Raw genomic sequence first — 27,700 nt, 5'->3', positions numbered from 1 at the left:
AACAGAGAAAATAAAATACGCAGCAGCAAATACGCAGCAAATACGCCGTGTGGGAATGTACCCTTAAGCCTCTGTTTGACCATAACTGGTTGTGGACTCTCATTTCACTACTAGCAACTGGGATAGCGGAGAAACCGGGCGTGTGGTGTTCCAGAACCCTAAAACCGCACTGGCGTCACGAAGACTAGAGGTTAACAACATCTTGCCCCCGGGGTTAATACCATCTGATCCCACCACTCACACCGCTCCACCCGTGGCCCCGCCATACACCCATGGGTCACCACAGAAAACTATCTTTTACTGAGGCAGGAATGATGGTAAAATGCTTGATAGTACAGATCGTAGCAGGGAAAGTGCAGAGCAACCCTGGGGAGCCTGTCACCTTGCTGGGACTTGTAGTAGCTTTTACTTGACTGAATTATGGCTGCTATGGACTCTAGACTTTAGATTGCAGGTATTAGATGTTTGACTGATATTATCCCTTGCTGACTTTAGACCAACTACTGTGTATTCCCCCAGAGCTTCTAGCTTATCATTAGGCTTTGCTACTGTTCCTCAATTCTCCTCCACTTCTCAACTGTAACTCAGACATCTAGAACTAACCAGGTCCTCCCCCCTTACACTATTTAAGGACTAAGGTGGGGTATTCTATTGGGGCATCAGGATCACATGATTTACTTTGCAATACTTCCCTTAGGCTATGTTTCTACTTGTTTTTTTTTCTGGCAGTTTTTGGATATCTGCCAGTGCAGTTTTTGAGCCAAAGCCAGAAATGTATTCAAAAGGAATAGGACATATAAAGGAAGGACTTATACTTCTCCTCCCTTATGGATCCACTTCTGACTTTGGCTCAAAAACTGCAGTGGCAGTATTCCAAAAACTGCCAGAAAAAAAAGCAAGTAGAAACTTAGCCTTAAAGATACAATTACACTGATAAACATATGCATAACACAAAATACCAAAATAGCATAAATCAATAAACCCTGGAGTAGTGGGCCCAGAACAGTGACACTAGAAGTGCCTGAGGCAATGTTTACTGGACAGGACAACTTCCTGTACTGGGTCCCCACATAAGTCTTTCCTTTATACTTATCATTATTTTTTAATACACTTCTGTCTTTGGCTCCAAAACTGCAGTGGCAGTTTTCCAAAAAATCTGTGAAAGCCTGTGTGGAAACCTAGCCTTAGGCTATGTTCACACACTGTTTTTGAGCTTCGGCTGTAAAAAAAAACAAAAAAAAAAGCAGAAGAAACTGTGTGAACATAAAAAATAGCTAAAAAATAGTGTGAACATAGCCGTATACTTCCTTATGCAGGATATGCTTTTTGGTTTGGCTAAAAAAAAAAAAATTGCCACAAAAAGCTATGTGTGCCCCTCTTGAACTTTATCTTTCTGCTAGGTCTTCTCCTGGCTTTTGATGAAAAAAAGGGAATCAAAAACTGGAATAAATCACCCAAATTTTCCCCTTGAGGACTCAGGTTTTTTTTCATATTTACACATTATATGAGGGCTTCTTTTTTTGCACCACCAATTTTACTAATTTTGTAATGAATCAATCATTTTACCACAAAATCTACAGCAAAACAAAAATATATATATATATATTTGTGGGGCAAAAAAAATAAAACAAAACAAACGCCATTTTGTAAATTTGGAGGCTTCTGCTTCTTTACAGTGCACTTTTCAGTAAAAATGACATCTTATCCTTATTCTGTAGGTCCATACAATTAAAATGATACCCTACTTATAAAGGTTTGATTTAGTTTTACTTTACAAAAATTTGCATGTTTAAATTTATCCTCTTCTGACCTCTAGAACATTTTTCTTCTGTATATGGAGATGTGTGAGGGCTAATTTTTTGCGCTGTGATCTCTAGATGATCTCTCAGAGGACCGGGACATCGCAATTTCACTGTGATGTCCCGATCAGCACTGCTGAGCTGCCAAGAGTGTTTTTTTTATTTTTATTTCAGATGCAGCGATCAACTTTGATCACCGCTATCGGTGATGTCCAGCATCAGACACGGGTCCTGGCAGCCGGGACCACCCAGTTATGACGCATCATAACTTCTATTAAAAAATCCAGTATTTATCAGCTACTGTAATTTTCTGTCTTACCACAGTGCTCTCTGCTGAAACCTCTGTTCATGTCAGGAACTGTTAATAGCAGGAGCAAATGCCCATAGCAAACCTCTTCAGCTCAGGAAAGTTACGAACATGGACAGAGGTGGTAGCAGAGAGCACTGTGGTCAGATTGAAAAACTCAACTTCCTCTGGAACATACAGCAGCTGGTAAGTACTGTAACACTAAGTTTCCACTTGGTTTTCTTTCTGGCAGTTTTTGGAATACTGCCACTGCAGTTTTTGTGCCAATGTCAGAAGTGGATCCATAAGGAAGGAGAAATATAAGTCCTTCCTTTATATGTCCTATTCCTTTTGAATACACTTCTGGCTTTGGCTCAAAACCTGCAGTGGCAGTATTCCAAAAACTGCCAGAAAAAAAACAAGTGGAAACTTAGCCTAAGGATTCAGATTTTTTAATAGTAAAGTAATTTACAAATCTGTTACTTTCTAGCAAATTTTTTTCCATTGGAGTACCCCTTTTAAGGACTGTGAACAACTTTTTTTTGTATTGAAGAGATGTTACATATGTGGATGATTTCACTAAGAATGATTTTCGCTGTCATGCATTACTGTTTACGTCGGCATCCAATTTTCATTGGGATGCCAACAGATAGATCTAAGGGTAGGTTTACACTGCATTAATTCCACATGTAAGTTGCATTCACCAGCATCCCACCGAAAAAGTGAGCAGTCACAAGTAAAGGCACCATATAGTGATCCTTCAGCAGCAGATCTGCAGCCTAAAATACTCTGTGGATCCGCTCGTGTGAAGATACCCTAAGTAACTGCCGTGAGCGGTGCCTTTTTTTCTTCTATATTTGTCGCTTCTATATTTGCTCTAATGTTTTGCGACATTTAGTTTAGAGAATTTCCGAAAGGGCTTAAAGGGTAGCTCCCACCATCACTTTTTTTCTTTTTTCTGTCCCTGCCTATTACCCATCTATCCCTAACCCCCTCCTTGCCTTGATTTTTTTTTTTTTACGTATAAAAAATGCGTTTTTGTCTGCCTGGTAGTGTGATCACTACTAGGCAGACTTCCCCAGCAGGCACCACGTCACTGATGCCTGCTGGGGCCGACACTTCCGCCCATAGTTCACCTATACAGGGCGCCTCCAGCTGTTTCCCCACTTCAACTCCCAGCTTGCCCTGACATCTATTGGCTGTCAGGGCATGCTGGGAGTTGTAGTGGGGAAACAACTGGAGGCATGCACATCCCGCTCCCCGCCGCGCAGCCCACAACCCCCCCCCCCAGCCCCGTCGCGCCGCTCAACTCCCTCCCCACCCCCCCTTAGTTCACCTATTCAGTGTCCCTCCAGCTGTTTCCCCACTACAACTCCCAGCTTGCCCTTACATCTATTGGCTGTCAGGGCATGCTGGGAGTTGTAGTGGGGAAACAACTGGAGGCATACTGTATAGCCCGCAACCCCCCTGGCCCCGCTGTGCCGCTCAACCCACTACCCCCCCCCCCTCCCCCCGCAAAAGCATAAGCATTGAAAACAGTCTCATTGAGAATTTTACCTGTCGCCGGGAGCCGGGGCCGGAGTGCGAGGCCAGGGAGCCTGCGTGCATCCTCTTCCTTCAAAGCGCTCGCTCCCGCCTGTCTGATTGACAGGCGGGAGCGAGCACCGCAGTGAATGAATTCCGACTCGTTGCCAGGCTTCAACGAGTCGAAATTCATTAGTGACATCACTGCCGAATGCATTCGGCCACTAGGAGGGTGACCCCTAGTGGCCGAATTTAAAAGTGATTTTAAACTGTTTTAAAATCACTTTTTTTAATGAAAGTATATTAGAGATATGTTGTAGTACTTAAGTACTATAACCTATCAATTTTTTTATTTCATGACAGTGCCCATTTAAGTTTAAAACACTTTCGGATATTGCCTTTTGCTGTGGATAGGAATATACTACGTGCATCTTTTAGGCTAAGTTTCCACTTGTTTTTTTTCTGGCAGTTTTTGGATATCTGCCACTTCACTTATACTTCTCCTCCCTTATGGATCCACTTCTGACTTTGGCTGAAAAACTGCTGTGGCAGATATCCAAAAACTGCTAGAAAAAAAAACAAGTGGAAACTTTAGCCTTAAACTTGGGTGCGTTTTGTTGGCCACAGAGATCTGCCAGGACACAAAGCCACGTCAAGGCTGACCACAATTGAAAAACTTACATGCCACAGCCAAAAAAGCCTTCTCTCACTGAAGTAAAAATCTTTGATAGTGAAGGCAAGAGTTATCAAATTCTGTGAGCTATTTTGACAACTCTGGCGCAACAGCACCAAACCACAACCCAAAAAACTGATGGAAATTAACATTTTACAAGACGATTTTTGTAAATTCCCCCCATAGTACCTATGGTAGAAAGCTACATATATAATCCCAGGGAAGCAGCTGATGGTAGGAGTGACTACATGTCTCATTATTATCTGTATACTCATGCCTCTCCTCTCAGCACTAGACATAGATCACTGCGAGTGTACAGGAGGAGGGAGGCTCACACTATTCACAGCACAGCTGAATGAGGAGCTGATCATGGCTGGAGTGTGCCTGGAGAACGGATGGCTGGGATTGGAATAAGAAATGAGGAGACCAACGAAGACTTTCCCTAAAACCCCAGCAAATACCTTCTAGCAGCTGCTTCTCCCTGCGCCTGAGGACAGCACCATGTCTGGTGAGTTACCTGCTGCTTCTTAACACCTAGAACTGAGTTTACAGTAGAATTTCTTGGCTGGAAACTCTAGACAGGATGCATTTGTGTACACACACAATGGAAAAGTTAATAAGCGCAATATGGGGTTAACCACAACACAAAGCCATAGCAAATCACTTTTTAGTGTTAAGAGAAACATGTTTAATATTTTAATATATCTTTCTGACTATGTAAGCAAGGCTAAAGCTTCAGTATTGAATACAACGTTTCTAATTTGGATGGGTGATGGTGAATACTCATGCAGTAGACAGCTGGAGTTAACTAATTCAAGGCTGCACATGTCGTACACACACACACAAACACACACACACACACACATATATAATATATTTTTTATATATATATATATATATATATATATATATATATATATATATATATATATATATAAAATTTATTGTAAGTTATTCAAGTGAAATAGAAAAAGCACAGTCGGCAACTTACCAGATTCTCTTCCTATTCTTTTTTATTCAATATATTCACGTAACAAAGACGGGGAGGGACGTGTGTGTGGGGTACAGCTAGGCGGCGACAGCAGCCGTTTCGCACTGAGATTGCGCTTTTTCTATTTCACTTGTACTGCATTGCCCTATAATAGTCAGAGCACCCCCGCTAGTTCATTCAGCAGAGGTATAGCAGCGGAGCTATTATTCTCTTTGTTTACAGACTATATGATGTTATTCTGCTAGAGGGAAATGGGATTATAACTGTATGAAAACCATAATTAGCCAGCGTTTAGAACGGAACAAGACCGTTTGCAGGCATCTACTACCTTGTCCCTCTGAGCAGATGGGGTCTGTAATTCTGAAGCAGTTTTTAATCTGTATTTTTTGCTCACTATATAAACACCTAAATTGTATGAGAATTCAGGGCGAAGCAACATATTACTAAAGCAACAAGTTATGTGAGATTCTGGTATGTAACAATGAAAACCATTTCAACCTTCAGAGAAACATGTGGGCAAAGGTGTCAAAAAACGAATCACTCCCACCCTACAAAGGGGGAGAGTTCATATTACACAAGTGAATTTGTTTGTAAAGTTATAGAAAAGACTGAAAAGCATTGAAAGCTTCAAAAATGCTTTTATATTAAGTATCTAGATACAAGGAAGCTGCTTCAGCGTTTTATACTATCTTGGATTTGAATGTTTTAGGCTTTGAGAATCATTTTTATAATGTTTACTTTACATATCTTGGTGCCAAAAGTTATGTGCATATTAATATGTTGTCAGCCATCATGCTGGCAAATTACTTTTGTCAGACCTCCTAACATAATTATTTTGATGTATAAAAATAAGAACAGACACATTTGCAAAAAAGATTTAGGGGAATGTAGATGTTGGCCAAGATTTACTATTGCAAATATGGCAGAATTGGCACAATTTTTTTGACACCTTTGTGTCAGGACCAACAAAAGAAGCATGCCCTCGGTAAAAGGGTTTGTGGCTTAAGATGGGACAACTTGCACCAAAATTGTTAAAAATCCTAGTGCAGAAAGCCAGCTAATAGTTGTTCTTAAAGGAGAACTCCAGACCATAAAAATTGTCCCCCATAGTGCCGGCAGTAAAAAAAATAAAGATGTACATACCTTCCTCCGCTCCCCCTGGGCCTCCGGTAATCGGCTCCAGTCTCCGCTGCAATCCATTTCCTGGTTGCCGGTGGTCGGATGAATCAGCCAATCACCAGCCGCAGCGCAGTCCGACTCGGCAGTGTGACGTTTTCGGTCCTGGCAGCAGGTGCTGGTGTAGTGAAGAATTTTGTGTCCTGAAGAGTTTTCACACTGCCGCTCAGCCTATCGCCGGCCGAGTCGGACTGCGCTGCGGCTGGTGATTGGCTGATTCATCCGACCACCGGCAACCAGGAAGTGGATTGCGGCGGAGACCGGAGACGGTTACCGGAGGGCCTGGGGGAGCGGAGGAAGGTATGTACATCTTTATTTTTTTACTGCTGGCACTATGGGGGACAATTGTTATGGTCTGGAGTTCTCCTTTTAGTGAGACCAGACAGTATAAGAATTATCAAACAGCCTAAGTCACTATGCTAAATCTGGCACATTCTTGAACTATCTAATCTAAGTTTACACCATCTAAGAAGGACTAAGGGGAGATTTATCAAAACCTGTGCAGAGGAAAAGTTGGTTGCCTACAGCGACCAATCAGATTGCGTCTTTCAAATTTGAAATCTGATTGGTTGCTATGGGCAACTGGTCAACTTTTCTAGGTGGAAAAGCAGCCTAAGAGTTGGACGGTTTTAATATGTTTGGTTCAATAGATTTGAAAGTCGCTGTGTGAGTATAAGGCTAGGATTCCACTGAGGCTTTTCATGCAAAAACGACAATAAAAATGCACATTTTGCTGCACAGCATTTTTTCTGTGAAAAAACGCAGCGGCCAGATGTTAGCTGCAAGTCAATAGTGAACTGCAAAATGCCAGATCCACTTGCCGTTTTTCAGTTTGGCATTTTTTAAATCCTTTAGGCGTTCTTCAGCTCTTTTTGGCTCCTTGGCAGTTTTTCCAAAACGACCTCTTGTTGAGACTTTGGCGTTTTTTTTTTCTGGAAAATCTTGGAGTTTTTCTCCCATAGAAGTCTATGGGAGTAAAAAAAAAATGTCAAGAAAAACTACATGTGGGTTGACGTTTTTTCAGGTGGGTTTTTGTTCTTTTTTGGACTTTAGCGATCCAAAAAAGTGATGGAGATACCTTTTTTTTTTTTTAATTTAAAATTCTGTAGGGTACCATTAAAAAAAAATTATAATAATGATACAGTAGTGATGGAAAAAATTGTATTTAACGAAGTGTATCTTTTTTATGACTACATTTTTATTAATTTTTAAACAGGGATCAATTTATGTGGGTGGGCAGGGAACTAAAAATGTAGCCGACAAAAATAACAATTTAGAAAGGGGCCATTTAAATGTAAAAATCATATATTTTTTTGTAATTTAATTTTATTAAACTTTTTATTAATAATGTATTTTAATAATGTGTTTGAATAAAGTGTGTGTGTGTTTAAAATTTTTTTTTTAACTTTTTATTTTATTTTATTTTTCTCCATTCTTTTTTTAGGTAGTACTACTACTCCCAGCATGAAACACACTGTTCCATGATGGGAGTAGTAGTACATGTACTAATTGAAAGATATCCCTGGGTGTCATTTCTGACACCCGTTGTGATCCTTCTGTATAATGTATAGATGCGGCCGGCCGCTCTTCTATGGTCCCCTGCACTGCCGTATGTATGCACCTATTCATATTTCCCGCATCGTTCCAGCTAATCCCAACTCTCTGTGGGAAATATGACTAGGTGTGTGTATGTATGTGTGTGTGTGTGTGTATGTATGCATGTATGTGTATATATATATATACACACATACACATACACACACCAGTGCAGGGGAACATAGAAAAGTGTGCCGCCCGCATCTATACATTATACATGAGGAGTCCAAATCAATGTGGTCCTGGAAAGTTGGTGCACTGGGATCATGCAGGAAGAATCATGACTTTTGGTCCACATTGGACAGGAATGTAAAAAATAAAAGATTTCTAATACTTCAGACATTTGGTCTCTGGGTGTTAAAGCATTCGGCTGTGGAATAGAAGAAGGTGGATATAGGGATCAGGGGTTTGGTCTTTGAATGGAGTTTGAGGGAATGTCTTTTTGTGGGATAAAATAATAAACTTCTTTATTGCTGAAAGAGTTAAATTGTTCCATCTTCAAATCCGTTGCTTCATGGAAAAAAGGTTTTTTTTTCTTCTTATGAATTTCCCACACCATGGCTGATGGCATGGTCAGAGCAAATGCTGCGTGCATCTCCTTTCGTTGTCATCTCTGAGAAGTCTGATTTCTGTAAGGTCGAAGATGTAGTCAATGACATGTTTTAGGATCTCTACTTGGCTGAGTTTGCTCCCTTGAGGAATCCCAGCCACTAGCTCCCGAAGCTTGGAGTAGCAGTCATCCATGACATAGAGTAGACCAATTGGCTCTTCTGATCCCTTGTGACTGCTGCTTCTGGCAACGCTCAGGCTCTGTTCAGACAAGCAGCACACAGCCTGGTAGCAGCTAGCCATAGATCTTATGGGGCTGATGGCTTTCATGGTTGCTGTTGGTATAGTAGTAGTAGCTTCTCCGGGGGTGATAGTGAACCTCAGGTGCTTAGGAGTCCTCCCAAAATAAAGCTCTGCTTTTGGGACTGAGAAGGTGTAGCTGTCCAAGGTCCGCATCCTCTAGCTGGGAGTGTGTGTTTTTATACCGGAGAATCACAGCGGGTGTTAGGAGTGACCTGTGATCTGTCCTTAACTGCAGGTACTACTGCTCCCAACATGGAGCACACTCTGCTCCATGCTGGGAGCTGTAGTACCTGCATTATTAGACAGACAGATCACAACAGGTGTCAGAAGTGACACCCAGTCTGTCTATTAATGCAGGTAATACAGCTCCCAGCATGGAGTAGAGTGTGCTCCATGGTGGGAGCAGTAGTACCTGCAGTTAAGGACAGGTCACTCCTGACACCCGCTGCGATCGTCCTTCATCCTTGAGATGCAGAGCGGCTTTCTCCTGCCCTCCGCATCTCTGCACTATACCCTGGCCCATCAGTGATTCATATTTCCTGCTGAGAGCGGTGATTGGCTGCCACCATCTGGCAAATCCCCACTCTGGGCAGAAAATATGAATGAGTAATGAGAATGAGATGCGAGCACTGTATAGAGCCGCTCTGCATCTCTGCAATATCGCATCGGGTGTCTGGCAAAAATACAAGAAAAAAACACCAGAAAAACACCAAAATGCGGGGAAATCAGTGGCAGTTTTTCTTGCGTTATTAAGCCTAAAAAACAAACAAAAAAAACGCAATGCAAAAACCTCCAGTGGAATCCTAGCCTTTTAGAACAACTTGGGGTATTGCTAGACTAGTGGACCATGTGCTCCATGCCAAAGGCAGTCAGATCATGATGGGAATTATGGTAGTGCTTCCCAACCAAGTCTTGCAAAACTACAAGACATTTAGTACAGACTAAACCTCCTGACACCAAAAAATGCTCTTCTTGACAGTGCGCAACGGTAGTGTGAATGTAGTCTTACTTTCAGGGGGGGCAGGCACAGTGTGTGGCACTATTAGATTGAGTTGGCATGATGCTTTATATGGTGGCACAGTAATTGTGGCACAATTTGTGACATTATTGCATTCAGTGGGCTGGGTGCGTGATGCTATTAGACTCGGGGGGGGGGAGCACAGTTCATTAAGCCATTGTATTCATTGGGGCAAAATGCATGACACTGTTCGATCCAAGGTGGGCATGATGCTTTAGATGGGTGCACAGTGCATTAGGATTTAAGATTCAAGGAGGAAGAAAGGGAATGGTGTGTGACACCATTACATTTAGAGGGGACATGGTATGGGACAATATTACATTCTGGGAGCATAGTGCTGTTAGATTTAGGGGCAAAGTGTGTGTGATGCTATTAGATTCCGGGTGGAAGAGTGTGTGAAGTTATTAGATTCATAGGACATGGTGGGTGATTATTAGCTTCAGGTGGCATATTATGGACCTCTATATTTTTCTATGGTATAATGTGTGTGTGGATGGTATAATGTGTAATGTGTGTGTACCCTGCAAGAATGGACCCAGGACTGAAGCCTTGGGGGGGGGGGGGGGGGGGGGGTTAGCAATCGTTCCTTTATATGGCCACACCCTTACAAATACTTCAAATATATAATCCTCACCATTAACATAAGGAGGGAAATAATAGATGAAGTGTAGAAACCACTATGCAAACACAAATTCTCACTTCTTAGTAAATAGGAAGAGGTTCTCCATTCCATCCATCATGATGAATTCTACCAGCCACAACTTATTTATTTGGTGGATTTTCTGCAAAAACATCTCAAGCTTGTAGGTTTTCCAGCATCCTTCCTAACTCCCCATCCTTGGTGCCTCACACAGTGGTAATGCCCTCAAACAAGATCACTAATAGTGAACCCAAAACAAAATGCCTATGTATTTTCGGACATAACTAAACATATAAACATATATAAATAAAACATTTCTTGGGCTATAGCTTTTGCTTGTGTCAAAACAGTGTTTAGATAAAAGTAAACAGAAGAAATAAATGTGTTAAAAAAAAAAAAATAAAATAAAAAATGGACACATGGTATAATAGTGCCTTATTTGTACCCTACAATGTAACAGTGTTTCCAAACAGTAATAGTGCTGTCTTAAAGGGATTTTCCCCTGTAAAATTTTTTTTTCTTTTTAAATCAAATGGGGCCAGAAAGTTAAACAGATTTGTAAATAACTTCTATTTAAAAATCTTAACTCTTCCAGTACTTATCAGCTGCTGTATGTTCCAGTGGAAGTTCTTTTCTTTTTTTAATTTCTTTTCTGTCTGAGCACAGTGCTCTCTGCTGACCTCTGTCAATTTTAGGAACTGTCCAGAGTAGGAGCAAATCCCCCATAGCAACCTATCTTGCTCCAGACAGTTCCTAAAATGGACAGAGGTGTTAGCAGAGAGCAGAGGTAATCGGACAGAAAGGAAATTAAAAAAGAAAACATCTTTCTGTGGCGCATATAGCAGCTAAGTGCTGGAAGGATTAAGATTTTTAAATGGAAGTAATTCCAGTTGATAAAAAAAAAAAAAAAAAAAAAAAAAAAAAAAAAAAGGAAATGTTTTCCAGGGGAGTACCCCTTTTAATTCCATTAGGTAGGTAAATCCAAAGCTAAGAGAGACAGAGGGTCCGGCACTGCAGTCCAAGTATATGGTCTGTAGGAGAATGGCACTTCTTCGTCTACCCGCTTTGTCACTTTAATGAAAATGGAATAAAGATTGCTGCAAGTTAAAGGCTTGGGTGAGCACATCCTTTTCTTCTTTGAAATCAATTAGGTAGGTAGTTGCATAGTTCAATAGTTCCTCCTTTGCACGAACAAAAACTATAAAGAAAAAAAGAAACCAAAACAGAACTTGCCTCTCATTTATTCCCATGCAGAACAGCTGGACCTGCAGTTTGGCACAGGTAGTATGATGCAGTAATGTCATTGGGGGACATTTATCAAAGCATTTAGTAGATTTTTTTGCTTAAAATTGTCGCAAAAAAAATCGCACTTGCGACTACGCTCTTTTTTTCTCGACTTTTTGATTGTGCAGTGTCCTAAGCAAAAAATAAAAATCTTGCTTACCAAAGCCAAAAGTGATTTTTGACTTGCAGTGGTGAGATTTATCAAGTGCGAAAGTTGCAAAAAAGTCGCATTGCATGAAAAAACCTACTAAATTTACTCCAGCTCAGACATGGAGCAGAAAGAGCCACAACCAAAGCAAAAAAAAGAAAAATTGCTTACGTGAAAGAAATTTATCAACAGGCTGAATGCAGTTGATAAATAAGTCGCACATAAGCAAAAAAATTGTAAGAAAAAAATAACTAAAAAAAGGAATACATAAGCAAACATTGATATGTCCCCCATTGTAATTCCTGTGTCAGGACACCAATGTCCTCAGTTGCTCCCAACTAGAGATGAGCGAACTTACAGTGAATTTGATTCGTCACAAACTTCTCGGCTCGGCAGTTGCTGACTTATCCTGCATAAATTAGTTCAGCCTTCAGGTGCTCCGGTGGGCTGGAAAAGGTGGATACATTCCTAGGAAAGAGTCTCCTAGGACTGTATCCACCTTTTTCAGCCCATTGGAGCACCTGAAAGCTCAACTAATTTATGCAGACTAAAGTCATCAACTGCCGAGCCGAGAAGTTTGTGACAAATCAAATTTACTGTAAGTTCGCTCATCTCTACTCCCAACCTTGTAGACCTCATACCTAAAGCAGAATAAGTGTCAGGACAGGGATCAAATGGTGCTCTGCTTCACCAAGTTGCATGTATATCCTGAGATCATGGATGCATCTGAAAGCAGTTCTCAGCTTGGTATCTGTGCATGTGCCCTCAATTACCTGAATGTATCAATTTTTTTTTTAAATCAGCTGGAGCCAGAAAGTTAAACAGCTTTGTAAATTACTTCTATATGAAAATCTTAATCCGTCCAGTACTTATCAGCTGCTGTATTCCCCACAGGAAGTTCTTTTCTTTTTGAATTTCTTTTCTGTCTGATCACAGTGCTCTCTGCTGACACCTCTGTCCATGTCAGGAACTGTCCAGAGCAGGATAGGTTTGCTATGGGGATTTTTTCCTACTCTGGACAGTTTCTGACATGGACAGAGGTGTCAGCAGAGAGCACATCCTGTGAACACAACAGTTCAGTGTGAGCAGCGTGCGGGTGTGTCCCTTGTTGAGCTCCACAAACTTCCAGCAGATCAGACCAGAGCAGGTGATCCATCCGCCTTCCCAGGAGTGTGTCAGGCTCCTGGGGAGAGCCTCCCTGCATGGAGCCCAGGGCCTCCACCTCCTGTTCTTCAAGGCTGGCGGGGGGTGGAGAGCAAACAGCAACAGCCATTCCGGCCGGGGGGAGAAGATCTGGCAGAGTCTGCAGCAATGCAGGCTCTGCACCCCCGGCAACGGTTGCCAGCCAGAGGACTGGTGAAAGAAAAGCAAGAAGAAGAAGTGTGGAGTTGTGGGCAGAGAGAGGGCCCAAGGAGTCCAGCGCCACCTACTGCTCCCGCATGGCCGCGCGGTTTGCTGAATATGATCGCTGTGGCAAGGAGCTGAAGTTGGCCAGACAAGATCTGCAAGGGGCTCAGAATCTGGTGAACACTGCGCCCAAAAAGAGCAGACCAGAGCTAAGAAGAAAGATCTCAGCACTGAAGGCTGAGATTGTGCAACTGGAGGAGAGGAGAGCAGAGATCTTGGAGGGGAGCGGTCTCTTCAAGGAGAAGCTTCAGAACAACAACCGGTTTGCCGCCATGAAATCCCCAGGTAAGGTGGAGGTGGATGATGGGGAGAGTAGTGGCGGTGAAGAAAGTGTGGATGGTGAAGGCATAAAGAAGAAGGAGAATGTGGGAGAAAGAGCAGAAGTGGTGGAAATGGATGTCTTGCCTGTAGCTACTCCCTATAACACCCAGGACAGCTACATAGAGCCAGCCCAGGTGGCGCTTCCATTAAGTGAGAGCGAGGAGGATGAACTGGAGAGTGAGTCTGGGGGATTACTGAGGGCGATTGTTATGCAGGAGTCCCCAGCCCACCTCCAGAACTTTACCTTTGGAGATGACCAGTGCGATGATGTGGCAGTAAAGCGTAAGAAGCAGAAGACTCAGGAGACAGTAAAGTACATGTTTGTCCCTTTCCAGCAGTCAGGGCCAGCTGCAAAGCTGGTTCAGGCTGCTGGGCCCCCCAGACTGCCAGACTCCGTTTCTGTAGTGGAACGGAGCCAGCATGGGGGGTACAGCATGGCGTCAGAAAAGGCTGCGGACGCAATAGCTGTAAAGCACACCCATCCTGCCGGTAGGGAGGGGAAGGATGGGCTCATGGTGGGCAGCTCTGGCACTGCAGGGCCGCCCCAGGGTGGCGGGGGGCGTGTCCCAGTGCCAGAGGCGAGTTTTGCTGCTGTGTGCTCGGGGGGCAGTTCCCCGAGAACTGTGGGCATTACCAGTGCTGCGGGGCACTCCCCTGTGAGGGGGGGGAGTGTCCGGGCACCGGTGGCGGAGAGCGGAGTGTCTGTGTGCTCGGGGGGCGGTCCCCCGAGTACTGTGTGTTCTGTGGGTGCTGCGGGGCACTCCTCTGTGAGGGGGGGGAGTGTCCGGGCACCGAAATCCCCTGCAGAGCCTGTGTGGTTAGGCAAACCAAGCGATGGCGCTGTGGGAGGAGCTGGGGTGCGCTTTGAGGGGCAGCCCCAGACTCAGGACGTGTCATCGCACATGGAGGAGGAGTCATCAGTGTCGACCCCGGCAGCAGCAGCATCGACCCCAGCACAGAAAACCATAATAAGACCAGCAGTACTACAGGTCCCAGCCAGCCCAGAATCCATTAGGCAGGAAAAGAGTGGAGGATGTGAGAATGCTGAGTGTAGTAGAGGTGTGGATGTGGGGAGTGTAAGTGGAGTGAATGATGGTGGGAGTAGTAGTGGTAAGAATGGGAAGTCTGGTATGGATGGGAATAAAGATGGGAGTAGTGGTGTGAGTGGCTGTACTGATGGGTCTGGGTCTGGTCCGGCTGCCCCCCCGGTAGTGACTGCTCCTAGAAGTTATGCTAATGTCGCTGCCGGGGGTTCAGGGGGGTCCCCGTCTCCGGCCGGCTCTGGAGGCCACTTGCAACAGCGCCTCCTGGAGGCTCTGCGTAGGGGCGACAGGTCGATCCAGGTAGAGGGGAGGGGTGAGGTCGACCTGTCTTTCTGGATAGAGAGGCACGGTTTGGGGGCTTTCCGAGAGCGGAATGGGGAGGTGGTCTGGTCCCTCCCGACAACTGGGCAGGACAATAACCGTAGGAATGTGGTCCGTCTGATTTGGAGGGGCGAGGATGCGTGCCCGCCTCGCGCTAAAGTGGTTGAGCTCCTCCTCCAGATGGAATTCAGGGCATGTGACATCTTTGCCCTGATCCACCCCTACGGTTCGTGTGAGTTTGATGTCAGTTTCGTTCGGCCAGAGGGTCTCGAACTCTTCTGGTCAAACTACGAAGTTGCAAAAAACGAGCCCGGCTGGCGGGAGTTCGCCGTAAAGGCGATTTCCCGTCAGAATGCTGTCAAGAAGGTGACCGTTTTGACCCGTAACGAGTCACTTTCTTGTTATGATATCATGACCTGGCTTGGACGGTATGGGGATGTGACGGACATGCCCAAGAAAAACTTGGATGAGCACGGGATCTGGTCCGGGGCCTGGACGTTTTCCGTCAAACTCAAGCGTTCAGGGAGTACGGTTGCCCACATTCCGTCAGCCGCCTTCCTTGGACGTGATAGGATCCAGGTCTTCTACCAGGGGCAGCCTAAGGTCTGTCACAGGTGTGGCAGCCCCACCCACTTTAGCGCAGCCTGTACTGTGCAGGTCTGCGCTTTGTGTGGTGGGGTGGGTCATCTGGCCGCATCCTGTCGGCAGATCCGGTGCCACCTGTGTGGTGTCCTCGGACACCCTTTCAGCCGTTGTCCTAGCGCCTTCGCCCATGCAGCGGCCGCTCCAGCTGAGGAGAGCTGTGAAGTTGCCTCGGCTGGGGAGGGTACGGGCAGGGATGGGGGCGCAACAGGGCTAGTGAGGAGGAAAAAGGGCCCTGCCAAACTAAGGCGGGAGGAAAATCGTAGAAGGAGTAGGGAGCTGGAGAGTGCCCAGGTGGCGGGGGTAGCTTCAGTCCCTGCTCCTGAAGCTGGCCCTGTAACTGCTGAAGCCCTGGTGGAGAATGTGCTGGATGAGGAGATCAGGAGACTTCACAGAGAGGAAAGCAATATGGCCGACCCTTCCGATTCCTCCCACTATGAAAGTGTGGATGAGGAGAGTGGGGTGAGGCCCAAAAAGAAAGAAAAGGGCAAAAGGAAAGGGAGAAAGAAGAGGTCAGAGCCCTCTGAAGCTCCTGGTACTACGGGCCAGGTCCAAAGCGGAAGCCTGGCTGCCCCCCCTCTGATTGACCTGTCAAACCGGTACCTCGTCCTCGATACCATCTCCTCCCCCTCCTTGGAGGGGGAAGGTGAGGGCGGGGTGCCTCGGGAGAAAGAGCCTCTGGGGGGAACTGGGCCCTGTCCTGTTGAGGCACCTTCCTCAGAGGGCAGGGCTAGACCGGGGCCGGACGGACACGGGGACCTTATGGACCAATCGGAGTCTAAAAAAAGATGTAAGAGTGGTCCTGCCCTTTCGTCGTCTTCGGGGGATGAGGGGGCTAAAAAGAAGGGGAAAAAGAAATAAAGGGTGAGGCCATCTAATTCAATCACCCTGTATGGCGGCACTCACCCCATTGACGCTGGCATCTATTAATTGTGCCAGCATAAAGTCGGATACGGCTAGATTTGCAGCCTTTGATTTTCTCGGCCGTGTTGAAGCCGACATTTTGTATCTGCAGGAGACCAGGTTGTCAGATCTAGCCTCCCTGGTAAAAGCCAGGAGAGAGTGGAGGCGCGGCCCCTCCCACTGGTCTCTTGCGGCTGAGTCGTATAGTGGGGTGGCGGTCCTTTTTACCGCTCCTGTTGAATGCCGACGGGTTATTGAATTAGAAATGGGGAGGTGCCTGATCTTAGATGTCTTCATGAAGGGACAGGAGCTCCGACTCATTAACATCTACGCCCCGCAAACTAAGCGGGGCCGTAAAGATCTCTTTATGAGGATTAAGCCCTTTCTTTTTACGAGTCGGCAGGTGATCTTTGGAGGGGACTTCAATAATGTCACGAGGTCCCAAGATAGGAGAGGCTCCAATGGTCCGCTGACTTGCGATAGTGTGGCACTGATTAGCATAACTAGAGAAGCTCGTCTAGAGGATGCCCACATCCGGAGCCCCTCGGGCCACGCGGGTTTCACCTATCATCAAGGTAGTCGCAGGTCTAGAATAGATAGGTTTTATTTGAAGGAGGAAGCCGTCTCTTCCGCAGTGTCCGTGGTTGAGGTGGAGTTCTCCGATCACTGTATGATTTTGTTTTCCCTGAATGTTTCAGAGACCCCCCGGATGGGAAAAGGTTATTGGAAGCTGAATTCGTCCCTCCTGGAGGAAGCGGAGGTAAGACAGTCCTTTGAGGATTTTCTTCAGAGTCAGGTACCTTTACTGGATCTTTGTAGTAATAAGCTGGAGTGGTGGGAGATATTCAAGAAGCGGGTTGCGGGGTTCTTCCGCCAGCTCTCGAGCCTCAGGTCCCTGAACAGGTATCGCTTGTATCAGGGTCTGAGGAGGAAACTCGAGCTTCTCGTCTCGACTGGAGGTAGCCGAGAGGATATCTCCAGAGTGAAATCCTTGCTGATGAGGTGTCAGTACGATAGGCACGCATCTTTGGTTTTTGAGAGGGATTTCGGGAAGTACCGCTCGCCCGACCCTTACAGAAACTGTAAGATGTCAGTGAGTAGTAAAGTCATTTCAGGACTGATTGATAGTACGGGATCTCTGAATCGGTCCAGATCAGGGATCTTGGAGGTCGTCAGATCCTTCTACTCGCACCTCTTGGGAAGGAAGGATCTAGATCGAGACAGGATGTCGGCTTTCCTGGCTGAAACCATTCCTGAGCCAGGGGTAGACCCCTCTCTTGATGTTTTGGCAGAAGAAATCAGGGAAGAGGAAGTGAGACTGGCGATCGAGGGGCTTGCCCCTAAGAAGTCGCCAGGTCCGGATGGCTTAACATCCGAGTGGTACAGGACCTTTAAGGAGTCTTTAGCTCCCCTCTTGACTGAGGTATTCAATGAGTGTCTCTCCTCGGGCACTCTACCAAAGTCAATGAGGAGGTCAGCCCTGATTCTTCTGTCAAAGGGTAAAGATCCTAGCCGGATTGAGAATTGGAGGCCCATAGCTCTTCTCAATACGGACAGGAAGCTTCTGGCCAAGATACTGTTTAATCGGCTGGTGAAGTTTGCACCCCGGCTCCTTTCGGGGACTCAGCACTGCTCTGTTCCAGGCCGAAGCACCTTAGTGCTGTCCTTAGTGTCAGGGAGGCAGTGGAGCGGAGTAGTGCGGGTTTCTGGAAGGGGTACTTGCTGTCCCTGGATCAGGCCAAGGCGTTTGATCGGGTGAACCACGAGTACCTCTGGTCCGTCCTCCTGAGATATGGCTTACCGAGTACTTTTGTTAATTGGCTTAAGATCTTGTATGCAGGGGCAGAGAGTTTCCCGCTGGTGAACGGTTGGTCTGGCCGCTCTTTTGAGGTGGGGTCCGGAGTCCGTCAGGGTTGTCCTTTGAGCCCGCTTTTATACGTGTTCGCAATCGATCCCTTCGTCCGGAGGGTAGATTGTGGGCCGTTGGCGGGAGTCGGGATGAGTCTGGCGGAGCTGGATGTCACCCAGAGAGTGGTGGCGTACGCTGACGATGTCACTATTTTCGTCTCCTCACAGGAGGAGGTCGATGTGGTGATGTCGGAGGTGGACCGCTACTCGGAGGCATCCGGGTCCAAGATCAACCGGGATAAGTGTGAGAGTCTCTGGCTGGGAGGGGGGGATCCCACGTTTGATCTCCCGGACACCCTTCCAGGGCCCCAAGAATCAGCAAAAGTCTTAGGCATCACATTCGGCCAGGATGATTATCCCACCAAAAACTGGGACGGTAAGCTACAGGATGCCGCTCAGAAGGTGGACCAGTGGAAGGGTTGGTCTATGACCCTCAGGGAAAGGGTACACCTGATCAAATCGCACCTGCTCCCTTTGTTTATCTATCTGGGCAGTGTATGTATCTTACCAGAGGCTTACTACACTAGGATCTACAGCCTGTTTTTCCAACTGTTATGGGGGAACAGGATGAACCTAGTCAGAAGGGAGGTTACGTACCACACGAGGAGACTAGGGGGTTTATCTATGGTAAACCCTGTGGTGTTCTTTACGAACACCTTCTTGAAAGCTAACATCGCAAACCTCTGGAAAGAGAGGGCTCCGTGGGTACTCTCCTGCAGGGAATGGTTTCGGCCTTTCTTCCAGGAATGGGAGAGAGGAGGGCGAGTGAAGGACCTCCGCACGCCCCATGGATATCTTCCGGCTTATGCTACCCCGACTCTGAAGGCGATACGTCGGTGGGGTCTGGGAGTGTGGGAGATCAGGACCCAGTCAAGGCAGTTCCTTGACAAACGGGTTCTGTTGACCCATTTCCAGAAGCCTCTGGCGCTCAGGGACTGCCCAGGTCGGGATCTGAAGGTGGGGTTGTACCTTTTAAACATGAAAAGGATCCCCCAGAAGTTTTGGGACTTGGCCTGGCGCTGCTTTCAGGGGAAGCTATATGTAAGGGACAACCTGAAGTGCAGGAACTCTGATGACCGGGGATGTCCCCGAGAAGAGTGCGGGGACACGCTGGAAAGCATGGACCACTTCCTGCTTCATTGTCCCTTTAATATAGGGGTTTACAACAGGGTGGGCGCTTCCATTGGCTGGAGTCAACTTGCCGGCCTAACCTATCCGGAGTGGGCTTATGGGGCATTCAGGAACCTGGGTGGCCGAGATCGGGGCACTTTATTCTTAGTTAGTTTAGTGGTTAGGTACTACACGTGGAACGCACGGTGTTTAGTGTCGACCCAACAGAAAATCCTCTCCGAGGTGGAGGTCTGTAGGAATATCACCGGTGACCTCGGGAAGATCAGGTCTTTGGAGTATGGCAGTCTTGGTACCAGTAGGGCTTCTCTCCTGTGGAGAGGTTTTTCTTTTGATGTGCCCTAGGTACTAGACCTTTTTAGGTAGAGTACCTTTATTTTGGTTAGGGGCAGTGTTATAGGGACAGTGATAGGGTGAGAGCAGGGTCAGTTTTAATGGAGGGATAGAATTAGGGAAAATTGTAGGGGGGAGTTAGGGAAAGAGTTTAAAATTATTTTGATGTATCAAGTCTGCCATCCTTCTTCCTGGTGGTGGGCTAATGCATGCACACGCTAGCTTTTTGTTTTGTTTTAAGTTGATATGGTATGAAGGGCTTACAGGCGACCAAACTTGGGCCTAAGGTAGCTTTGGTTTAGTGTGTATATGTTAGTGTGTATAAGTTTGTGTGTAAGTTGGTTGGGAGGAGTGCTAGGTGGGGAGGGTGTATTTGTGGGTGGTGGTGTTTTGCTTTTCTTTTGGGGACCTGACATGGGTCAGTTAGGGACAGGACTTTGTGTACGAACGGTATGGACTCTGACCCATGTGCAGGAGGGGTGGTGTGGGAGTGGGTACAGTTTTAGTGTAGGGATTTTGGTAGGGTTTTCTATTGTTTTTGTAGGTTTTCTTTAGTGTATCTATATTTTTTTTTTTTTTTTTTTTTTTTTTTTTTTTTTTTTAGTTAAATACTATATTTTTATGTTCATGTGATTTTGTATGTATATTGTTTATATATTGTTTTCATTTTGTTTCTATATTACAGCATTACAGTAGTCATGGCAGTCGGACCAGTTATTATGTTACGTGGTTTACTTGATTTTATCATGTTGTTACGTTGTTTATTTTATAAAAAATTTTTTTTTTTTTTTTTTTTTTGTAGCCAGGTAGTGCTAAATTTTATGTTTATATTTTGCTAAGCCAAGTTGTGCTTTTGTAATTTTTTTATTTTTTTATTTTTATTATAATTTTTTTTTTTTTTTTTTTTTGTGTTTCCCGAATATGGATGGTTTTGAGTTGTAGCCAGGTAGTGCAAAATTTTATTTTCATATTTTGATAAGCCAAGCGCTATTTTTATGTTCATTTTTGGTATGCGTGTGAGTGTGGTTCGGTTAGGTGGGTTGGCATATTTTAGGTTTTTGTAAAGCTGGGCTGGCCGGTTAGGCAGGGTTTTGTTTTTGTTCTTTGGACCAGTGTATTTCTTATTTATGTTATAGCTGGTTAAGCTTGTTTTGTGTTTTTGTATAAGTTTTGTACTTTTATAATAAAAAAAGAGTGTCAGCAGAGGGCATTGTAGTCAGACAGAAAAGAAATTCAAAAAGAACTACTTCCTATGGGGAATACAGCAGCTAAGTACTGGAAGGATTAAGATTTTTATAAGAATTTTATATAGAAGTAATTTACAAATCTGTTTAACTTGCTGGCTCCAGTTGATTTAAAAAAAAAATTTCCACCAGAGTACCCCTTTAACCCCTTAAGGACGCAGGACGTAAATGTACGTCCTGGTGAGGTGGTACTTAACGCACCAGGACGTACATTTACGTCCTAAGCATAACCGCGGGCATCGGAGCGATGCCCGTGTCATGTGCGGCTGATCCCGGCTGCTGATCGCAGCCAGGGACCCGCCGGCAATGGCCGACGCCCGCGATCTCGCGGGCGTCCGCCATTAACCCCTCAGGTGCCGGGATCAATACAGATCCCGGCATCTGCGGCAGTTCGCGATTCAAATGAACGATCGGATCGCCCGCAGCGCTGCTGCGGGGATCCGATCATTCATAACGCCGCACGGAGGTCCCCTCTCCTTCCTCCGTGCGGCTCCCGGCGTCTCCTGCTCTGGTCTGTGATCGAGCAGACCAGAGCAGGAGATGATCGATAATACTGATCTGTTCTATGTCCTATACATAGAACAGAACAGTATTAGCAATCATGGTATTGCTATGAATAGTCCCCTATGGGGACTATTCAAGTGTAAAAAAAAAAATGTAAAAGTAAAAGAAAAGTGAAAAATCCCCTCCCCCAATAAAAAAGTAAAACGTCCGTTTTTTCCTATTTTACCCCCAAAAAGCGTAAAAAACATTTTTAATACACATATTTGGTATCGCCGCGTGCGTAAATGTCCGAACTATTAAATTAAAATGTTAATGATCCCGTACGGTGAACTGCGTGAACGAAAAAAAAATTTAAAAAGTCCAAAATTCCTACTTTTTTCATACATTTTATAAAAAAAAAATTATAAAAAATTTATTAAAAGTTTTTTATATGCAAATGTGGTATAAAAAAAAAGTACAGATCATGGCGCAAAAAATGAGCCCCCATACCGCCACTTATACGGAAAAATAAAAAAGTCAGAGGTCATCAAAATAAAGGGATTATAAACGTACTAATTTGGTTAAAAAGTTTGTGATTTTTTTTAAGCGCAACAATAATATAAAAGTATATAATAATGGGTATCATTTTAATCGTATTGACCCTCAGAATAAAGAACACACGTCATTTTTACCATAAATTGTACGGCGTGAAAACAAAACCTTCCAAAATTAGCAAAATTGCGTTTTTCGTTTTAATTTCCCCACAAAAATAGTGTTTTTTGGTTGCGCCATACATTTTATGATATAATGAGTGATGTCATTACAAAGGACAACTGGTCGCGCAAAAAACAAGCCCTCATACTAGTCTGTGGATGAAAATATAAAAGAGTTATGATTTTTAGAAGGCGAGGATGAAAAAATGAAAACGTAAAAATTAAATTGTCTGAGTCCTTAAGGCCAAAATGGGCTGAGTCCTTAAGGGGTTAAGAAGTAAGCGTTGTATAGCTGGTTTCATGAGTAACATACTGCAACCTTTGTACTCCGTCCTCTGTGGAATGGTCATTGGGAAAATTTATGGGTAAACTCATTGAGATGGGACTTAAGAAGGTGGAGTAGTCAGAAGTAGAGATGAGCGAACTTACAGTAAATTCGATTCGTCACGAACTTCTCGGCTTGGCAGTTGATGACTTATCCTGCATAAATTAGTTCAGCTTTCAGGTGCTCCCGTGGGCTGGAAAAAGGGGGATACAGTCCTAGTAGACTTTCCTAGGACTGTATCCACCTTTTCCAGCCCACGGGAGCACCTGAAAGCTGAACTAATTTATGCAGGATAAGTCATCAACTGCCAAGCCGAGAAGTTCATGACGAATCAAATTTACTGTAAGTTCGCTCATCTCTAGTCAGAAGGGGTTTTACAGATACAAGTATTAAGACTATTTCTGCCATCCTGGTAAAATGTATGGCTTATTATTGTAAGAAATTGAATAACACTAAATAAATAAAATAAATAATATAAAGGATACCAGACCCAAATCCTATACAACAGGACAGGTAAAGCACCTTTTGAGCTTGTGAACTATGATGCCTATTTGCTTAATTTAAATAATACATCTAATGATGAAGCCACAAAAGCCATTGGCCGCATGCAGTAGCAGCACAGGTTTGCTGGCACATTTTTGGGGATTGGCTGCAACGTTTATGTCAGATGTGGCCTACAGCTCATGTGGTTTCAACCTAAATTGTCATGTCTTTACAAATGAAATGTGTTGAAATTAATAAATAGTGCAATGTTTATCACATATGTGATGCGTATTATTTCTTTAGATGTGGGCGTACTGATTGCTGGAAAAAAATGAAAGTAATAGTTAAGTGTTAGTCTTCCCCACCCCCTTTTTTTTTTTGCACATACATGTATATGACATACCATAGCTAAGGAAGCATACTAGATATATATATATATATATAATTTTTTTTTTTTGGTGATATAGACAATATACTTTTCATAACAATCTATGGAGCTAAAGATGTACAATATATATTTAATGTTCTACTTTTATTGGTCATTAGAACAGGTGGCAGCTGTGGCTGGAGGTGTAGTAGGGGCGGTGCTTTTGTTGCTTCTAATTGGCATTGGCATCTACATCTTATGGAAGAAAAAGTGCATTGGACCATCCTATGAAGAACTGTTGAATGTGAGCTCACCAACACACACACAAACCATTGGAGCTGACCACAGTATTTCACCTTCATTAAGTCATGCCAAGGACACTGGGTGAGAGCCTTCTCTGTGATCCTACGGAGGTTTGTCATATGGACATGTTGTGTAATGTTTTGTGCTTATGTTTAGAAATAGGAATGGTTAATAGTGTATGCTCATCTTAAAAATGTGTGACCTATCTACATTTAATGTAGATGTAGAACCTACCCCTGTTACTTCCTGGTCCTGTTCAACCTTTGGGTGGCCGGTATGCCAAATACTGCAAAGTGGGTTGCTTTACACAGTTTACATAACCCTTCTAGTATTAAACCCAATGTACATCATACTCCAAGTACAGTGGTATGTAGCCAGCTCACACGCCAAGTCTGCTCCATACACAGCGGTTGCAGCTGCTATAAGCAGCTGACACTCATTGTTGGTGACCAGCACTGGAGATCACTCAGATACTGGTAATATAATCCTCTAGTTATTACAGACAGTACTGTCCATGGCATTGAGAGTTGTTTGACAGGTGCTGCAGCTTTATTAATTTCCATATATTTCAATACAGTGCCTTTTATGAATTTTTGACATAGGAGACAAATTTCCATTCCTACTCTTATTTTACTGTTTTTTTTGTGTGTGTGCTGTTTTTAAGGAATAAAAGTGTGCCCTTCATTGTACCCCCAAAGTTTCATGGACGAGACTGGATTGGGTTGCAGAACGGGGAACGGATTCAGGACGACAGTGAACCCTATATTGCTCCAGATTTCCTTCCACGGTCATCATTTTGTTCTTTGGGTAAAATACTATGACTACTGTTGTTAATATGTCATGATAGTTTAACATAGAAATATCAATAATATTCATCAGGCTGTACCTGTGGTCATATTTTTACAATTTGGCTCTTCTTCCTGGAAATATTGACTGAAGTCTTTCAATTAGGTGGAGCATATTTTTTGGGTTCTATCAACCCGGCTTTATATAAATATCCAGACGACAACGAAGAAACAGATTTTCCAGAGGGAAATATTGGCCGTATCTGGTTTGCTGTGGAATATGAATACGAGACAGAAAGGCTTGTAGTGTCACTTATCAAAGTGAGGAACCTCCAGTTAAGCTCAGACTCCTGCAACCCTTTTGTGAAAATGCACCTCCTGCCTGATGAGAGGCGCTATCTGCAGTCGAAGACAAAGCGGAAAACCTTGAACCCACAGTTTGATGAGAACTTTGTTTTCCAGGTACTGTGGTTGGTGCTAGCATATTGTCATATTGCCATATTGCCATTACTGTCGGGAATGATGTTAAACATATTGTCATGAACTGTTTGTTGTTTTTATTGCAAAAAATGCAGCAATATCGAAACCCAAATGGAGTTTCCTGAATCTACTTAGGGTGCTTGATGGAGCAAGTCAGATCCAATGGCAGCCATTGTTATCATGGCTTTTCTCTTAAATAAATCACTTGTTTGTCTCAATGGGATGAATTAGACCAAACACTGTTTTATACATTGTATACATACTTGTAGGTTACATACTCTGTTAATATAATTATTTATATAGAATTATTTAATAACTGTCCATATGTTAAATGTGCAAAACCTTTTTAAGCAAGTTAACAGGCATAAGATCCAGTTTCAGAATCTGCAATGGGGACAGGAGCTTTAGGTTTTGCTTACAGTTTTAGGTCTTTGTTAGGTTTTTCCTGTACATGTTTAAGAGCATCCAATCTGTCACTTTTTTATTTTTTATTTTATTTTTTAACCACAATTGATGAAAATTTAAGCAGGTTTAACAAAATAGTTATGTCTTGTCAGATTTCCTCAGTTTTGTAAATGTGCCAAGAATATTTCTTATTTAGAATTTTATATTAGTCTGGCTCATGTTCTGAGCTTACAAGGAGACGCTTCTGAGATCTAGTGAACTATTATATAGCTTACAAGACACTAAATCGACAGGAGAAATAAAGCTGTGAAGTGCTAAGTCTGTAGTCCAGAAGATGTGCTTCTGGACTATAGGAGACTCATGGGACACATTCCCCAAATGCAAATGTTTTTTGTGTGTATCATATGAACCATATCTAGGCCATTTCTTGTTGGGAGTGTTTAATGGAACAGCATATCCAATTTTTGCATAATTTGATGATAACTGTGCCGTATAGCCATTTTTTCTTGTCTCTACTGGACAACTTTTTTAACCTTTGGGAGGGATGAGTGCCTTCACTTGAATGATATGGTGTACCAGTACTAAAATACTGAATAGACTTCTGTGCCTTTGGTTTTCAGGATTATTTGAGCAACCAGCAGTATCTGTATTCTGCATTACCTTCTTAAAAATGTAGGATGATCCTTTTTTATTTTATGTAATTTTCCACAGGTTTCAGGAAAAACTTTACACCAAAGGACTCTAAGATTCTCTGTCTACCATGTGGATAAATTAAAGAAGCACCATCTATTGGGACAAGTTCTCTTTCCACTGAAAAATGAGAATTTGACTGATGATGGGAAGCTTGTTATTTGGCGAGACTTGGAACAAGAAAATTTAGAGGTAAATTATTTAAAATTAGTCAGAATTATCAGTTTAGTTTATTAGATCGTTTTCTTTAAAGTTTTCATGGCAGTAATGGGAAGGGATCTATGAAGGACATTCATATCGGGAAAATTCTGTCTGCTCATAGCTGAGCCTTTTAGATACTGTAGGTGACCCTGTTTTCTTTTTTCCTGTTTGAGAAAATTGTCATCCACATAACTTGTTACTTTTTGGTCAACTTTGCAGAAACCTATTAAGCACTTTTAATAGGGCCCCTATAAATGTGGCCTGGACTCTAGCTCCATATGCCTCCTATTGCATGTGCAACCTTACTTCTTAATAAGAACAGTCATAATAAGAATACAATAGGAATATCCATTGGTAAGAATAACCTAATGGCTGATGTAGTCTTGTACAGCAGTGTAGTCCAGACAAATACAGAACTCCTTGCTGTGTGCATGGATCCTTAGTCTGTGCCTTATGTAGTGTTGCACTCAAGATACTTTAAACCATGCATAGCAGATGTATGCTAAGGGCAGCATGGTGGCTCAGTGGTTAGCACTGCTGCCTTGCAGTGCTGGGGACTTGGGTTCAAATCCCACTAAGGACAACAATAAATAAAGCATTATTATTATAATAACGTCAGCAGAGAGAACTGTGCTTGTGATGTCATCAGTGAGCATTCCAAAAAGAAAATGATTTCCTCTGTAGTATTCAGCAGCTAATAAGTACAGGAAGAATTAAGATTTTTTAATAGAAGTAATTTACAAATATATTTAACTTTCTGCCACCAGTTGATTTAAAAGAAAAAAGGTTTTCACCGGAGTACCCCTTTAATATTGCACAATAGTTAACAATTTATGACACAATTGAACTACCAACAAGCTGCTGTGGATTATTGTATTACTTTCTATACTTGTAAAGTTTTCATTTTAGGTGCATAAGGGTGTCCTCTGGGGCAATTTAACCTCTTAAGGATGAAGGGCCTACCTTTACGCCCTGTGCCCAGTACCACTCTATAACGGGGGGTCACACCGTTACCCCACATCATAGCAGGTCGGTCCTGGCGGCTAATGAAAGCCGGGACCCTGGGCTAATAGTGTGCGGCGATCAAAGTTGAGAAAATTGCATCACCGCAGCTCAGTCGGGCTGATCAGGAACACTGCGGTAAAACCGCGGTGTCTCGATCAGCTAATACGCAGCGGAAGGGTCCCTTACCTGCCTCCGGTGCGTCCGATCGGCGATTGGCTTCTCC

At 43.8% G+C, this 27,700-nt stretch overlaps 1 protein-coding gene across 8 annotated transcripts in view; it reads left to right on the top strand.

Moving 5' to 3' along the window:
* LOC130282530 (synaptotagmin-15-like) overlaps positions 1-27,700 on the top strand; it is an 85,904-nt gene that overhangs the window by 12,550 nt on the left and 45,654 nt on the right. For 3 of the 8 annotated variants that reach the window (XM_056530828.1, XM_056530829.1, XM_056530830.1), the window contains exons 2-6: positions 4,572-4,790; positions 23,788-23,992; positions 24,576-24,718; positions 24,863-25,158; positions 26,293-26,463. In XM_056530828.1, the coding sequence (XP_056386803.1) occupies positions 4,784-4,790; positions 23,788-23,992; positions 24,576-24,718; positions 24,863-25,158; positions 26,293-26,463 (822 nt within the window). In that variant the 5' untranslated portion in view covers positions 4,572-4,783. The remainder of the gene's footprint in view (positions 1-4,571; positions 4,791-23,787; positions 23,993-24,575; positions 24,719-24,862; positions 25,159-26,292; positions 26,464-27,700) is intronic. The other 5 variants (XR_008846439.1, XM_056530826.1, XM_056530831.1 and 2 more) reach the window with 4 other exon arrangements.

The sequence above is a fragment of the Hyla sarda genome, chromosome 7 (assembly GCF_029499605.1).
Source record: "Hyla sarda isolate aHylSar1 chromosome 7, aHylSar1.hap1, whole genome shotgun sequence".
Taxonomy (NCBI): Eukaryota; Metazoa; Chordata; class Amphibia; order Anura; family Hylidae; genus Hyla; species Hyla sarda.
This window is presented reverse-complemented; position numbering and strand designations above follow the sequence as displayed.